The 16050-nt window shown below is 36.2% G+C and overlaps 2 protein-coding genes and 1 long non-coding RNA gene across 3 annotated transcripts; 2 read left to right on the top strand and 1 right to left on the bottom strand.

Annotated features, from left to right (window-relative positions):
- The first annotated feature begins 4388 nt into the window (after positions 1-4388).
- LOC130998618 (uncharacterized) lies at positions 4389-7837 on the top strand. The gene is made up of 3 exons (XM_057924031.1): positions 4389-4547; positions 5901-6311; positions 7706-7837. The coding sequence occupies exons 1-3, from the start codon at positions 4389-4391 to the stop codon at positions 7835-7837; spliced, it is 702 nt and encodes a 233-aa protein (XP_057780014.1).
- Positions 7838-10726: 2889 nt separating this feature from the next.
- Positions 10727-11880, top strand: LOC130998885 (uncharacterized). The gene is made up of 2 exons (XR_009093321.1): positions 10727-10842; positions 11382-11880. It is a non-coding gene; the product is annotated as an uncharacterized LOC130998885 (long non-coding RNA).
- Positions 11451-15103, bottom strand: LOC130998884 (uncharacterized). Its single transcript, XM_057924306.1, has 7 exons — positions 14803-15103; positions 14312-14365; positions 14035-14126; positions 13469-13582; positions 12651-12730; positions 12262-12386; positions 11451-11873 (listed from the first exon to the last, which is right to left on the bottom strand). The coding sequence occupies exons 3-7, from the start codon at positions 14085-14087 to the stop codon at positions 11802-11804; spliced, it is 444 nt and encodes a 147-aa protein (XP_057780289.1). The 5' UTR covers positions 14088-14126; positions 14312-14365; positions 14803-15103; the 3' UTR covers positions 11451-11801.
- Between the last annotated feature and the right edge of the window lie 947 nt (positions 15104-16050).

The following is a 16050-nucleotide window of genomic DNA, read 5'->3' as shown; positions in this document are numbered from 1 at the left end:
GTTTATCAGACTTTAGCTAAGATCATTCTTGAAGTTGTAATACCTTTGTAACGAGGATTATGTATTTTATTCCACTACATACATATTATGATATCATCGTTATTTTATTTTTAGCTCTCATTGAGTCCAAATTCAAAATTTAAAAGTCATACTTAAAATAGAAACAGTATATTCGTATGGTTATTTTGAAGAATAAAACACAATATTTGACCATTAATTGAAAAAACGCAAAATTTGGCCATTTTTTATGTTTAATGATTGTTTTGCCATTAATTAGAGTGGACCAGATTCGGGTCGGATTCGAATTTGTGCACGGGTTAGGCACACATAGTGCCATGTACTCAGTGTTGCATGAACGGTACTCATGGCTATATTAGTGTCATACGAATGATACTTATGACCATATTAGTGTCATATATCTGGCTACATTTATATGACCATTTTGAACACTTCCTCGTAGGGTTTAGATTATTCATTTAGGGTTTATATTATCATTTAAGATTTAAATTATCCATTTAGTGTGTTGCACGAATAGTACTTATGATCATATTAGTGTCATTAGTGTCATGTACTATCTTATGTAGTGTTGCACGAATGATACTTGTGGCCATATTAGTGTCATTAGTGCCATATACTTAGATTTATTTATTTTTTCGGTGGGCACATATGGCACTATTACTGCCATATGTGCCTAACTCGCGCGCAAACCCGAATTCGACGTGAATCTGGTCCGCCCCAATTAAGGGCAAAACAATCTTTACACGTAATAAATGGCCATATTTTGTGTTTTTTCAATTAGTGGCCAAATATTGTGTTTCCTTCTTCAAAATGGTTATTTCAAAAGCGCTCTCCTTAAACTATATAGCTTTATGTATATTTTATGAGATAATTTCCTGTGAGGACACGTGAGGCATTTTAGCCCACGAAAATCTTTTTGGGGCATTCCGTACATTTTAAGTATTTTTTATTAAAAAAAGGGTATAATAGTAATAATAATGAATAATATTTTCATATATTATATAGTTTATTACATTACAAAAAAATGGGAATTTCGTACATTTTAGGCATTTTTATTGAAAAAACAAGCATAATAGTGATAATAACGAACAATATTTTCATATATTATATAGTTTCAATACATTACAAACTAGTTTTAATGCATTACACTTTTTTGGGGGGGAGCATTCCATATATTTTAGATTTTTTTTATTAAAAGATAAATATTATAGTAATAATAACAAACAACATTTTCATAGATTATATGAATGCATATAACAAGTAAATCAATTTTTGTAAAATAAAATTATTTTAATATATATATATATATATATATATTAAAATTAAAAATTGGGAGGGTGCTTAGCCCTTGGCTCCACCACTGCATCTACTTTATTAATTTCGTGCAAATATACATTCTATGCAAAAAAATTCAGGTTCCAATGTTAGTAACATTTTTATTTGAACTTCTTTCTACATATATAGAGAGAGAAGTAACTTATTCTTCGCGAATAGAAGTTGAGCTTCATTCTCAAATTTCCTTAATATTTTACTTTATGGTATTCAAACCTCGGTAATGTCTATGCTACACAGTGTGCAATACACACTCCCGCTGCGATAATGACACGCGTTCTTTATGTAAACCGATCGGCTTTCACTTTTAACCAGCCCAATACCGGTTCTCCTTTATCCAATACCATCGGTTCTGCACATAGGTTGTTTTTAATGTGAAGTCACGTGAGTTGTGGCTGTTTCAAACTTAATTTTTGAAACATGGGTCAAGTCCAAATTATCCTACCACACACGTCAATTTTTAACAATAATTTCTATGACCGTTATCAAATTTTTAATACCTTTTGTTTTTTTGGTCGTAATTCCCTCTCCTACTATCCTAGGTCATTTGTCCCCCTTTTTTTGAAATGTATGTTAAGCTCGCTGCTATATTCGAGATTAATCTTTCCTGCATTAACTATTGGATAGAAGGTTACCATTGTTTGGATTTTTATTGAAAATGCTTGTATCTTCTAGCACTGTTTGTCCGATTTGAGGTTCCGGGAGAGGTGAGCTTTTTAGCATAAGGTACGCATCTACCGAAATGTTTTATTTTATTTTATTTCATTTGATGAAACTGGACCGCCGTCATGCATTTCTATTGTGATATTTCGCAGCTTTTATATAATTAGCATTGTTTTTTTTTTTTGAAATCGTTATTCTTTGTTTGTTGATCTTGAAGCGGCAATGGTTTGGCTCAACCTCTTGTATGTATATATATATATATATATATATATATATATATATATATATATATATATATGCTGTGGACATTAGTCCCCTAATTTATTTTTGGTGTCATTTCATAGTATTGTCGTAGTCTCTGAATCTGTTCGTAAATACTTGTCGAGACTTGTTACGTGAATTTCAAAGAAATTAATCTGTTAAGAAATGCTTTATATTATCGTGTGGGTAATCTTTCTATTACGTTTTGTGTTTTTTTTTTTTTTGCAAAAATAATATTACTTATAATTTCATTCATTTACAGATTCAAATTCATTGGGTTGATTGAAAATGAGGATTGATTTGAATATATCCTATGGGAGTGATGAAGGCAGTCAGCGTTTCAGTGGCAGAGGTGATTTGGGAGATTTTGATTTAAGTGGGTCAGGTGCAGATATTGAGGCTTCGTCTCAATTAAGCATGCATCCAGACAGTAGTGTTGGTACAAATGATTCTAGTGATGATGATGAAGAAGACGGCATCGACACACACAATAGTAGTATGCGTGACACTAGTATATGGATTCCTTTGGGCTTGAAAGTGATGAACTAGATGCAAACGCTGTGGATGTTTTGAGGAATAATGCTGAATCTAAGATTGAGGTTGGCTGTTCCTTTGAGACTATGCCTCGTGTCATAAAGGCATATCGTAAATATGTTTCACTGGTGGGGTTTTCTGTTCATAAAGGAACGCAAGGATATTTTAAAGGAACATTAGATGTTTGCTCGAAGGCATTCAACTGTTTGTGTGCTGGAGCAACTGATAATAAGCGCTCGAAGGGTAAACTTGTTGCATTTAAGAAACAAACATACAGGAGCAATTGCATGGCAAGGTTACGTGTTGGAAGGGCAAGTGTTGGTGCTCCATGGACAGTGACCTTATTTTCGAAGCAATACAACCACGAGTTGCTGAAACCTAGTGCGAGTTATCTATTGCGCTCTGCCCGCAACATGTTTACAATGAGATGAATCATGAAGCTAGGAGAAGATCAAAAGTAGCAGACGCTGATGTGAATAGTTTGTTGGATTTTTTCACCGAGAAGGGTCGGAGTGACCCGTCATTTTATTGGAAGGTGAAGGTTGGTAAAGATGGAAGGTTGAAGAACCTATTTTTTCGGGATTCGAGGTGTTTGTTAGATTATAGACATTTTGGGGATGTGGTATCCGTTGACGCTACATACAAGACTAACAAATACGACTTGATATGTATTCCTATAGTTGGAATAAACCATCATCGCACGAATGTCATGTTTGCGGTTGCTTTCCTGCCTAATGAGAGAACCGAATCATACACTTGGCTCTTTAACACCTTCCTTGAGGCCATGTACCAAAAAAAGCCTTCCATAATCTTTTCTGACCAAGATCAGACTCTAATGAATGCGGTTGATGTCACATTCCATGAAGCTTCTCATAGAATTTGTCAGTGGCACATCAACAAAAATGCTGCAAAGCAATTTGGAAAGTTAAACCACGATAAACGTTTTAAGGCGTTGTGGTACCGATGCATGAATGGATATGAAAACGACCAAGAATTTGAGTCGTCTTGGATTACTTTGATTGTAGAGAACATGCAATTTGGCAGAGAGTAGATGGTTTTTGAATATGTATAATTTGAGGAAGCGGTGGTCTTCGGCCTTCACTCGTGCCAAATTCTCCAGTGGTTTACATGCAACTTCCCGTAGCAAGGTCACAAACAAAGTCATTAAGGAGTTATGTTCCTCGACTTCTAGTGTTTACAACTTTGTCATTGGATTTGAAAGCATATTGAAAAGTTGACGTCAAACCGAATTTAAGGAAGCTGCATTGTGTAGAGGCATGCCTAGTATGTTTGTGCAACAAACGGGAATATTAGTCCAAGTTGATGAGTTGTGCACGAGAAATGTCTTCAAGTCATTTGAGTATGAGTCACTATATTCAGTTTGTGTTAAATTGATGCATGAACCTCATGATCTAAATGAAGATTTGCTTGTGTTCAAATTGTGTTCCAAATCAGCTGTGAAAGGGTTTCGAACTGTCAGTTTCAGGCAAGCTACGAAGATGGCTTTTTTATCTTGTCATATGTGGGAGACCGAGGGAATTATGTGCCGGCATCTGTTTAGAGTATATTTTCACTTGAACATGGACAGTGTACGAGATGACATGTTGCTCAAAACATGGAGGCGGGACTCCAAGGCTCGGCTAGGTCAGACAAGTGGTGCAATTGATGATACTGGAGCAAACACATTCAACAACATGATTTTTGTGAATTACAATATGAAACGTGTGTATGACATGTTGGTGCAATGCAAAAATGATGTTACTTGTAGGAATGCATTGAACGAGTTTATTACCAACATGGAAGAGGGTGTTGAGAAGTTGACGAATGACTTAGACATTGGGACTAACTGTGGAGGATCGCAGAAGAATTTTCATGAACATTTACATTGTCCTATGAAAAACCCGATATAAAAAAACCCCAGCCGTAGTCGGTGAAAAATGTTCAGTAAGTATTGGGGTAGCCTTGCTAAGCAAAGAGATCAGAGGTCGAAGTCAAGTGATGTAGCCGGAGGTGAGTACTATTCCAAGTTTTAATAAAAATATGCTTAATTTAATGAAGTAGTTACTGTATATTTCTAATTTGCATATGGAGAGGACTTCGACATCCTCCTTGGCGCTGAAGTTGATGGTACACAAACACGTAATAATGAAGTGCATGACAACTCGAATCGCTTCTCGGTGGATTAGGTATATGATTTCAATGTAACATTCTGTGGTAGCTTTGTATGAATTTGGAGTGTTGTAGTTCGACTGTTGTAGCTATCGACTTTTAAATTATGCATTCTGGTTGCGCGCCTAAGAGTTGTGCATCAACAATGTTTGTTATTTATTGGAAATGAGACACTACTAATGAGACAACCCAAAAAGGAAAGTGAGACACTACTAATGGGACGGAGGGAGTAATTAACACTATTTTGAGTACAAATCAACCCGATTATACGGTACACCTAGGTGTACGCAAGATTTTGTGTAAAACAAAAAATAGAAAATAAATTAAAGTATAAAATATCGAATGACCCCACTTTCTGCCAATTATAGGGGATGCAAAATTGCATCCCCTCTCTCCTAATCATACCTAGTCAACATACAACACCCAATGAATTTTTATGAGGATGCATCTCATTTGCAACTTTAAATTGGAAATGCTCTTATAAAAATATAGAAATTATTTTTATAATCAATTGATCTTAATTTTTATAATTGTTAATCAATTGCTCTTATATTTTAGTTTGTCCAAACGTACACTATAATTTAACTACTCCCTCCGTCCCACTATAAGTGGCTCAAAACTTTTCGGCACGAGAATTACGGAGAAGGTGTAAATGTGTTAAAAGTGGTAGGGTCCACACTTTTTTAAAGGGTTAAACTTTGTCATTTGTGGAAATATGTCACTTATAGTGGGACAACCCAAAATAAAATACATGCCACTTTTAGTGGGACGGAGGGAGTAAAATATATAAATATTCTTTAGAGGTATAAATTCATTTTTTTATAATTGAATAGATATTAATATTAGTGTTAAGAAATATTCATCAAGTGGGGACTAGAAAAACTTTCATATGGAAGTAATTGTGTGCTGCTATTCGTTCAAAGGGGGAATTTTTGACTTGGATTGCTGATGTTAGAGATGGATTAATTGGGAGTTATAGTGATGGTGTTTCTGTGGTTAGATTACCTGATGATATTGTGCTTAAGAGCGGTGGTGATCCGTTAAGAACTATCATATCTAGCACATATTCGTTGTTTCATAGTGATAACTTTGATTTGTCTTACTTGGATAATAGGAAAATACTTGCTCCTACTTTAGATGTAGTTCATTCCATTAATGAATACATGACTAATTTGAGGGTTGGAGATGGTAAACTGTACTTTAGTTCAAACTGTTCTTGCAGATATGATTCAAGTAGCAGTTTGATCAACGATATTCATACTCCTGAGTTTTTGAATAGTTTGAAGTGTTCTGGTTTGCCAAATCATGACATGTTCTTGAAAGTTGGGACTCTGGTAATGCTTTTGAGAAATATTGATCATCATAATGAACTGTGTAATGACACTCGACTTGTGATTACAAAGTTGGGTTCTCATGTGTTGGAGGAAAAATTACTAAGTGGTTACAATGTTGGTCAATTAGTTTTGATCCATAGGCTCAATATGATACCTTTTGATATAAGATTGCCTTTCAAATTCCAAAGACGACAATTTCCATTGGTTGTTTCATATGCAATGACCATTAATAATAGTACTGATAATGTGGTTTATAAAGAAATTTTTCGGAATTTGTAATTTATATTTGACTTCTTTGTTTAATTGAAGACACGACCACTATATTATTATTATGTTTGTTGTAGTATTTAAGAGGATTTTTTTCATAATTATGCACTTAAATATAAAAGTTAAATGGTAGTATAATTTTTTATATATTTTTTACTCCAACTTAAGTATATGTTAGATTAATCTGCATCTCCTTATGTCATTGTCAAATTAGTATATTTATTAGCTTCATTATCTTAAGTACTATGGACCATTTTTAGTTACATCATTAAATTTACCAATATTTCATTAATTTTTATTAATTGTTAGTACATCAAATTAGTATATCCCTTTCTGTCGCGCATACAACATACTCCCTCCGTCCCAATAATCTTGTCCCACTTTCCTTTTTGGGTTGTCCCAATAATCTTGTCCCATTTCCTTTTTAGGTAAATTTTAAGGCTAATTAACTCTCACTTAAACATGATTCTAATTAAACTTACCCCCTCTAAATTACTCTACTCGCCTCTCTCTCTCTCTCTACCATCTCCCCCATTCTCCCTCTCTAAAGCCGCCGCTCACTTCCCCTCTGCAAATCCACCGGCGCCGCCACTCACTTCCCCTCTGTTCCACCGGCGCCGCCCCCCTCTTCCCCCTCTGTTCCGCCGCCCCCCTTCCCCCTCTGTAAATCCGCTCCCCCATGAATGCTCCGCCGGCGCCGCCCCCCTCTTCCCCCTCTATTCATGGTGCTTCGCCTCTCCTCCTCTGTTCCGCCGCCGTCGCCGCCTCCCTCCTTCCCCCTTTGTAAATCCGCTCCCCCATGAATGCTCCGCCGGCGCCGCCCCCCTCTTCCCCCTCTATTCATGGTGCTTCGCCTCTCCTCCTCTGTTCCGCCGCCGTCGCCGCCTCCCTCCTTCCCCCTCTGTAAATCCGTCGAGCACAGATCTAAGCCCTAAACTCCCTCTTCTCTTGCCTCGCCATCAGCTTCCCTTCTCCGTCTCCACCTCTCTCTCCACCTCCGAGCCCTAAATCCCCAAATCCAAACGCCACCCCTTCGATTCCGGCGACTGTACAGCCATAGGGCTACCGCCGCGGTGCCTTCTCCTGGTTAGCGAAGAAATTTGTTTTTCTGTTCTTGGCTTTTCCAGATTTTGTTCTTGGTTAATGAAGATGATGAAAAATTTGTTCTTGGGTTTTTCTGTTCTTGGCTTTTCCAGATTTTGTTCTTGGTTAATGAAGATGATGAAAAAATTGTTCTTGGTTTTTCTGTTCTTGGTTAGCAAAAATTTGTTGAAGAAATTGTTCTTGGGCTAAAGATTTGATTTTTATTCTTGTTCTTTTGCTTGATTTTGTTCACTGCTTCGAATGGAGAGAGGCGGCGATGAGGCCGGTGGCTGTGCCGACGCCGGGGAGGGAGGTGGCGCAGGTGTGGCTCCGTCGCCTACTGTTGCCGGGAGGAGGTGAAGAAGAAAGAAGATAAACACAAAGATAATTAGTTCATACTTACTTTTTCTAAAACAAGTGGGACCTTACAATTTACAACACTAACTCAACACTCCTTAATCTCCGTGCCCAAAAGAAAGGGGACAAGATTACCGGGACGGAGGGAGTATCATTTTCTGTGCCGCATATTTATGTAAACAAGTAAATATAATTTTTAAAAAATTTAAGAAGATTGTGGTATCGAATGTTTAGTTAACATTACTGAAGAAAGATATAAAAAAGATAGAGAAAGATATTATCTCTTTTTTTTTTTTGTGCAAACACTACCTCTTGTAAAAAAAGTTCAAGAAATCATAGAAAATAGTAAGTTTACTTGCAAAATGATAATACAAATACATTAATGCGTTTGGCATAAACTATTGGATTCTTTCAAAATTAAAAAAAAAAGAATTTGTTATCTTCAGGGCATGCTTATATAAAAAAGAATTTGTTATCTTCAGGGTATGTTTACACAATAAATTATATTTCAATAGTAATGTATAAATTTTCACAATCACTAATTTAATATTCTATGTATATCATTATATTTGTGTTGTACCGTCTTATAATATAAACTTTATGATATGAAACTCTTTTGTTTTTTTAATTCCTATTTTTTGTATTATATAATGTAAATTTTCAAAAAAAAAAAATTAATTTCTATGTACTCCCTCCGTCCCAATAATGTTGTCCCATTTCTTTTGGGCACGGAGATTAAGGAGTATAAAATTAGTGTTGTAAAGTAGAAGGTCTCACATGTTTAAGAAAAAGTAAGTATAGGCTAATTATCCTTATTTCTCACAAAACATGTCTTTCTCTCTCTCGTCACTCTCCCTCAACATACAACGTTGCACCGCCGGCGACACCATGTATAACTCCGGCGACGGCAACATCATGTGGGACCTTCGTTCCCTCCGTTCGATTCGGACGGCCGCTCGAGCCACCGCCTTCGTCGGATCTCTCCCCCTGACTCCAGCGACAACCGTGCCTCCATCTACTCAACTCAACAAGAGCAACACCTACCCAACTCGACTCGACTCAATTAGGGCTTAGATCTGTGCAGATCGACGAATTTACAGAAGGGGAATGGGGGAGACGGCGCCGGCGGGAACAGAGGGGGAAGGGGGAGGTGGCGCCGGCGGAACATTGTGGGAAGGGGGAGGCGGCGCCGAGGTTTCTAGGAGAAGGGAGAAGTCGCAATATAGAGATATAGAGATTAGAGAGAGAGAGAGAGAGCCGAGTAGTATAATGGGGGGGGGGATTTGTTTAATTGGATTAACTAAAATTATTTTTAATTAGAAATTACTCAACTCTTAAAATTTACCTAAAAAGGAAATGGGACAAGATTATTGGGACAAACCAAAAAGGAAAGTGAGACGAGATTATTGGGACAGAGTATTATGTTTTGTATCACTTAAATATATTTTTACAATTATATAATAATTCTACTATACATGACAAATATGTATGAATACGGATATAACACTAGTGTGTAAATAAATTTCACTACTACATCAATGTAATTTTAAGGGATGAACTATTTCTTAATGTGGAGTTCCAACTAAAAAGTTGACATTACGTAGTTCAGTTGGGCTTGCATACACATTACGGAAATTGGGCTTCCATGTATTCTTTTTATTTCTCTATTTTTGTTGGACGGCTTCATCTTCATTCATTCCCCAAATTAGAGAACCAAACCACCGTTTATTTGAGTATTGGGAGATTTTATGAATTACCCACTTCTCTGAATATATATACTAAATATATCCATTTTTATCATTTGCTACATTTTATATTCTTTTATATTTTAATATTTTATTCGACTATAAAAATTGAAAAATATACTGCATTTGCGTCATTACAAGTACAAATGATTGTGAGTTGGAAAATTATTTTGGAATTTTCACCGACTTATATTTGATGACCTTTGTTTTATTCCGCATAAACATAATTTATATAAATAGTTGGTTGTTGTATGCGCATAAATTATGCACATAATACCATTGTGCGCATTGAAACATTAAGAATAATTTAATATTTTAGACATAAATATAATAATTTTATAAAAGTGATAAGGTATTTTTACTCTTATCTTATTTGGGGACAAATGATTAATTTACAAGAAAAGATACTAATAAAAAATAACATATCGACCATCTTGGGTGCTAACTTCGAGAAGGATAAAACAGATAGGATATGAACAAAAGAAGTTGCAATCATACACTGTTCTTCAAAAAAAAAAAATTGCATTCACACGCTCTATTAGATTGCATCGCAAATATGTACATATACACGTCCACGTGTGTGTATATATAAATGTGCGACCTGCTTTACTATTTAGTCAACAGCGAGAAGGAATTAATAAAAGGAATTAATTTAGAAGGAACACAAATACCATACAAAAATATAGGAGTATAAATTTCAAAACTGATCTACTTGAATTTAATAAACAATGTATTTAAAATAATTTTTTAAAATGAAAGAAAATAATTGTTCACGTCTTGGATTGATATGTTCATATCATTCAAGTCTTAAATCTAAAGATTGATGGTAATCTACCTTTTGAACCCTCAACTCCGTATCCGAAGCATCTTTCTTTAATTACTTTTTGATTCATTTCACTAACTATTACACTTATAATTTCACTAATTTGTGGGACCCCTTCTCCACTAATCAAATATACAACAAACTCTTATTAAAACCCGTATCATTTCCCCTTAAAAAGATATTTCAGGAACGGAGGAAGTATCAAATGATAGTGAGCAGTCAATATACAATTTATTACCACATTATAAAACAAGTGGTCTATGTAGGGATGGCAACGGGCCGGATCTGGACCGAGTCTGACCAATATCAGATCCAGATCCATTTTTATATACCAGATCCAGATCCGTAGATCTGAAAATTTTGGATCCAGATCCAGATCCGTTAGATCCGCAGGTCCATGGGTCCAAATCCATGGATCTACTATTTTAAAATTAAATTAAAAAAATTTCACAAAATCAACAACATTTAATTTTCATCATGAAAAATATAACACAAAATACTTTTATCTAATTACTTTTAGGTTTTATTCTTTTGAATATAATTTATTTATTAATTTTAATTTAGTTAATATTATTAGTAAACTAAATATAAAATATAAAAAATATATATAAAATAAAACGGATCCACGGGTCGGATCTGACCCAGATCCGGATCTAAAATTTCAAGATCCAAATCCAAATCCATTTTCAAAACTGAGATCCAGATCCAGATCCGTTGAGCCCAAAAAATTGAGATCCAAATCCGTAAAAACGGATCTGGATCTGGACCGGGTCCAAGATCCACTGCCATCCCTAGGTCTATGCCTACATACACAAATTATATAAAAAAGTTGTTTAAAGTAAATTGAAGTTGACAAAAAAAATGTAAATTGAAGTAACTGCCATATACAGCTGCCAAAAGATAAATGTAACAATTACTCCATATGCAATCAAAAGCACGCCCAAATGCTTGAAATGCCGTAAAAGTCCTTTGAAGAAACTTGTAAGTTTCCACAAAAGCTAAGGTATATAGCAAGAGTAAAGTGATAGTAGAACAAGCAACTATTATGCAACAACAGCTACAACCATACAAATACAGACCAAATAGCTAAATAAGCAAATTTGTAGAGAGTATCACAAAACAAACCCATGAAAGTGCATTTTCCACGCAGTAATCATAGCAAGAAGGCGGCCTTTGTACACATGGAGAATGCAGAGGTTGTCTCGTGTCTGTCGATTAGAAGTCAGTTGGTGGTTTCAATCGTATAAGTCTCTTGATTCTGTCTTTGTCTGTGTTCTCCAACAAACCCTTCAGAAAAAGGAAGTATAATAATTGCACCATTGGTGAACCCGTTCTTCAAATTATGCGAAAATTTGCAACATAGATCAAAGAATATATGAAGATCCAGTTATTGATAATTTTTGGTTCATAACTTGGTAAAATAGAAAAATTATGCTACACAGATTTAGATGTCATAGCTATCTTAATCGGATGTAACCCCCAAAAAAGACCCAAAAAGAAAGAGAGGGAGCTAAATAATGCAATGCTTCGATAAAGATTCTTTAAAGAAAAGCTAATAAATACCAGGTAACGTACAAGAGTTCAGCATATAAATTTCCAAGTATTTCCACTAGAAATGAACTAATGTTCTCATGTAACAAACAGTTGTAATTTAGAAAAAGGTAAGAACGCTCACCTTCCAGACAATCTCATCCAAGCACAAGCATATTTTACCATATTTGTCAAGGAAAAGGCGTTCAGTTGGAGGTTTTCCACATACATCCTTCAGGGCTGAGGTTATAACAAATATAGCTTCTGACACTAGAAGAAGAAAAATACAATGTCAAGATAGAATGACCAAGAAATGGATATACCTAATGTATCGGACTGAGTGGCATGTGAAACAGATAACGGCACATCCAGAAAAGTAGATTCGGACATATTTATTTGAATTTTTTAATAAGGGCATGTTTCTCATAAAATAAGAAAGAGAATAGCGCATCTACAATGTTCTCTAAAGAATGCTGTGCCACTTAATAGGACATTCGTTGTATATAACCTCGCCTAGGTGAATGAATTACTTACAGGCAAGTTCATCGTATTCATCCTTGCCAACAACGAATATACTGACATCACCAAGCACTGTGTATACAATATACACCGACCTGTGTAGCAGAACAATCACACCTACATAATTAGAACACTCAGAGATTATACAAATAACAAAATAGTAGCAATATCCAAGTAATACATTATTAATTGCACATTGCCTCTAAATTAAAACATAAGAGCAAAGGATGTGCACTAAACAGATACTTATTCAGTTGAGGGAAGTAGGTTCTATCCATGCTGTGCACAAAAATAATTTCACTAACTTCTCATCTTCAATTACATAATATCTAATCCAAGATAAGTCCAAACAGGCATTTTTTAATGTAAACATAGCTGCAAAAGTAACCTCAGTTGAAATTCGAAGGGGAAATGAAGCTCGATATAATTATAAGAGCAATAAAACTAAAGAAAATGTAAGCATATGGGCATCCTTTTCCTTCCCCGCAACAACAAAACTAGAATTTCAGGTTTATTAGTTACCATGTGATGTTTTAATAACATAAAACAGTTAAACTGCACACTGGGCCTAGGCAGAAATGTTCAAGGAAATACTGCTGGTAGGTTTTTTCAGGAACAAGAGATACAAATTCAGGTTAATATCTAAGCCAACTAGAAAACATACATCAGCAGCGCAAGTCAAAAATCAACATCATTTTTAGCATTCAACAGTTTAGATCTAACGCAAAGTTCGATAATCACTCCCAGCAGATGCACAATCACAAAATATGCTTTCCACAAGAGGGTAAAATTTACAAGAAAAAATGAAGAATAGAATAAAAATCATCACATACTTGTGATTAGCAACAAGGAGCTCCTCATTCTTGACTCCTCTGAGATTATCTACTCCCAGTTTCACTAAGAAAGATCTCCAATGTAAACGTTCCTCTGCCGGAACACCATTAAAACTATGACATCCAAGAACCAAATAAACCCATCAAAAAACAAAGAGCAACAGCAAAAACTATAAACTTTTAAAGATGAAATAATTTTACTAGAAAGAAGTACAAACTAAAACCATTATTTTTATTTGTTGTACTTAAAGCTTACACATAAAAGTTGCATTGATTCTTAAATTGATCATGATCAAGTAAGGCTCAATTCTGAAAACATTTCACAATTTTAGCTAATTTCATGATTATATTTATTCTTCAACATTCCTTAACTCAAACAACTTGTCGATTACAATAGATCCACAAAAACATAAACAACTACAAATGCTAAAGACATCCAATTCGACAATTGTCATAGCTTCAGTTCACATAAAAGTGAGCTGAAAGAAGATGAATATAAAGGAAACCCATATCAACATCCAGAATATACGACAGAAAATAAGTATCTAATTTTTCGGTTGTTGTACCGTTCCACAAGAATATTGCCTTCCGAATTTGCGATCAGGACTGCGAGCAACATTTTCTTCTCTGCTGTCGATCAAACTGCAATTTCGTACTTCTATACGAGAAAATGTTCAATCGAATTATCAACTTCAAATTATTCCATCAATAAAATTAAAAAAATACACATCTAAGTTTCACAACATGTACAAATGCTGAATTCATACTATTCAGTGAACTTACCATTTGATTTCTGATTACAACTTACAAAAAATGAAATAAGCAATGCAAGTCAGGAATTACCGTCAGCCGGATTTTGTCAGTGAGAAGATGAATCTAATAGCGCGAGCGGGATTGCTGATTAGCGGTTTTGGAGGGGAAGAAGATGAAAGGGGATCCCAGCGTATCAAAGAGGGAAGACCGGTTCAGTGTAAGCGGCAAAAGGAGAAAAAGAAATATATCAATCTCAATAAGCGGCAAAATCATATATTTTCAGAAGAATGAAATCGAGAAAGCAAGACTGAGATCTTGGAAGCTAAAACCCAAAAGCCAAAGATGAACACAAAAAATAGCCTTTAGCTTCAATTATGAAATTAAATTCTCCTTTACCCTCTACAGTCTGAATGCATACAGAAACTTTACACAATGAACTCATGAAACTTCAAAAGCGAAAAAGATATACAGAAAAGCTCGAGATCCATTCCGCCTTCAAAAACTTGAAAACAACGACCAAAAAAGTTGAAAATTGCAGAGCATGCCGAATAAAAAGATAGCAAAATAGGAGAAAAACGCACCTTTTGAAATCACGAAATCGGGAAACCGCTGCAGATATACGAATTAGCGAAACGGTTTCTTCCCAGTTGAGAGAGAGCGAAATAAACACGAAGGAGGCGTGCGAGGCGAGGGGATTGTAACTAAACCCTCGAAGAGATCGGACGGCTGTGATTGCTTTCTTGGTGGCTAGACAAGTAATAGCAGCCGTTAGATGTGGAGCTCGAGAAATTCCCTTTCAATTTGAAAAAATAACAACGTATATGGGCATCGGGGGTAAAGTGGGAATTTCGTCTTCTTATTTAAAGGGAAGAGACAAAGTTGTGCACAAATTCTTCACTTCACTCTCCAAATTTATAAGGGCAAATTGCATGAAAATACTCCACTTTAATCAAAATTTGATTTTTTGACAATCTTTTTAATTGATGCAAAAAAATTAACGAGCTTTCAATTTGTTGCAATGTCCGTCCGGAGAAATTTTCCGGCCAAATTAAATTTGAGTTGGCAGCCGGAATGCCAATGTGGCATTAGAAATGCCAAATCACACCCACCCTCCCCTCCCACGTCACCGGGTAAATTGCATGAAAATATCCCACTTTAATCAAAATTTGATTTTTTGACAATCTTTTTAATTGTTGCAAAAAAATTAACGAGCTTTCAATTTGTTGCAATGTCCGTCCGGAGAAATTTTCCGGTCAAATTAAATTTGAGTTTGCAGCTGGAATGCCAATGTGGCATCAGAAATGCCAAATCACACCCACCCTCCCCTCCCACGTCACTCTCTCTCCCACGTCACCCTCTCTCTCTTTCCACCCTGTTTCTCCTTCACGGGGAAAAGCAAACCCTCACCCTCCTTCATCGACCTCCGCCGCCATCCCTCTTCCCCCACGATTTCCGCCGCCTCGCGCCCCTTCAAACCTTCCTCCTCCTTCATCAACCTCCGCCTCTTTTCCATGATTTTCGCGCCCCTGCAAATCCTCATCATTTTGAGCGGGGAGACCCAAGAATCTGGGCGGATCTGGTGGAGGAAAGGGAGGCCGCAACGGAGTGAGAGATGAGAGAGAGAGTGGCGGCCAATTTGAGCCAACACCAGCAGCTTCGGAGGGGTGGAAGAAGGGGAGGGTTCGCTGGCTAGAGAAAGATGCAGCGGCGTCGGGGTGGAGGAGAGGGAGGGGTCTGCGCCGGGGAAAGAGGATCGACGTTTTCCGGGCGAAGAGAGAGAGAGCCGATAGGGAGAGGGGGAAGGGGGATGGAGGAAGAGAGAGAGAGGG

Source organism: Salvia miltiorrhiza, chromosome 8 (assembly GCF_028751815.1).
Source record: "Salvia miltiorrhiza cultivar Shanhuang (shh) chromosome 8, IMPLAD_Smil_shh, whole genome shotgun sequence".
NCBI lineage: Eukaryota > Viridiplantae > Streptophyta > Magnoliopsida > Lamiales > Lamiaceae > Salvia > Salvia miltiorrhiza.
Note: the sequence above shows the minus strand (reverse complement) of the source record. Positions and strands in the feature narration are given on the sequence as shown.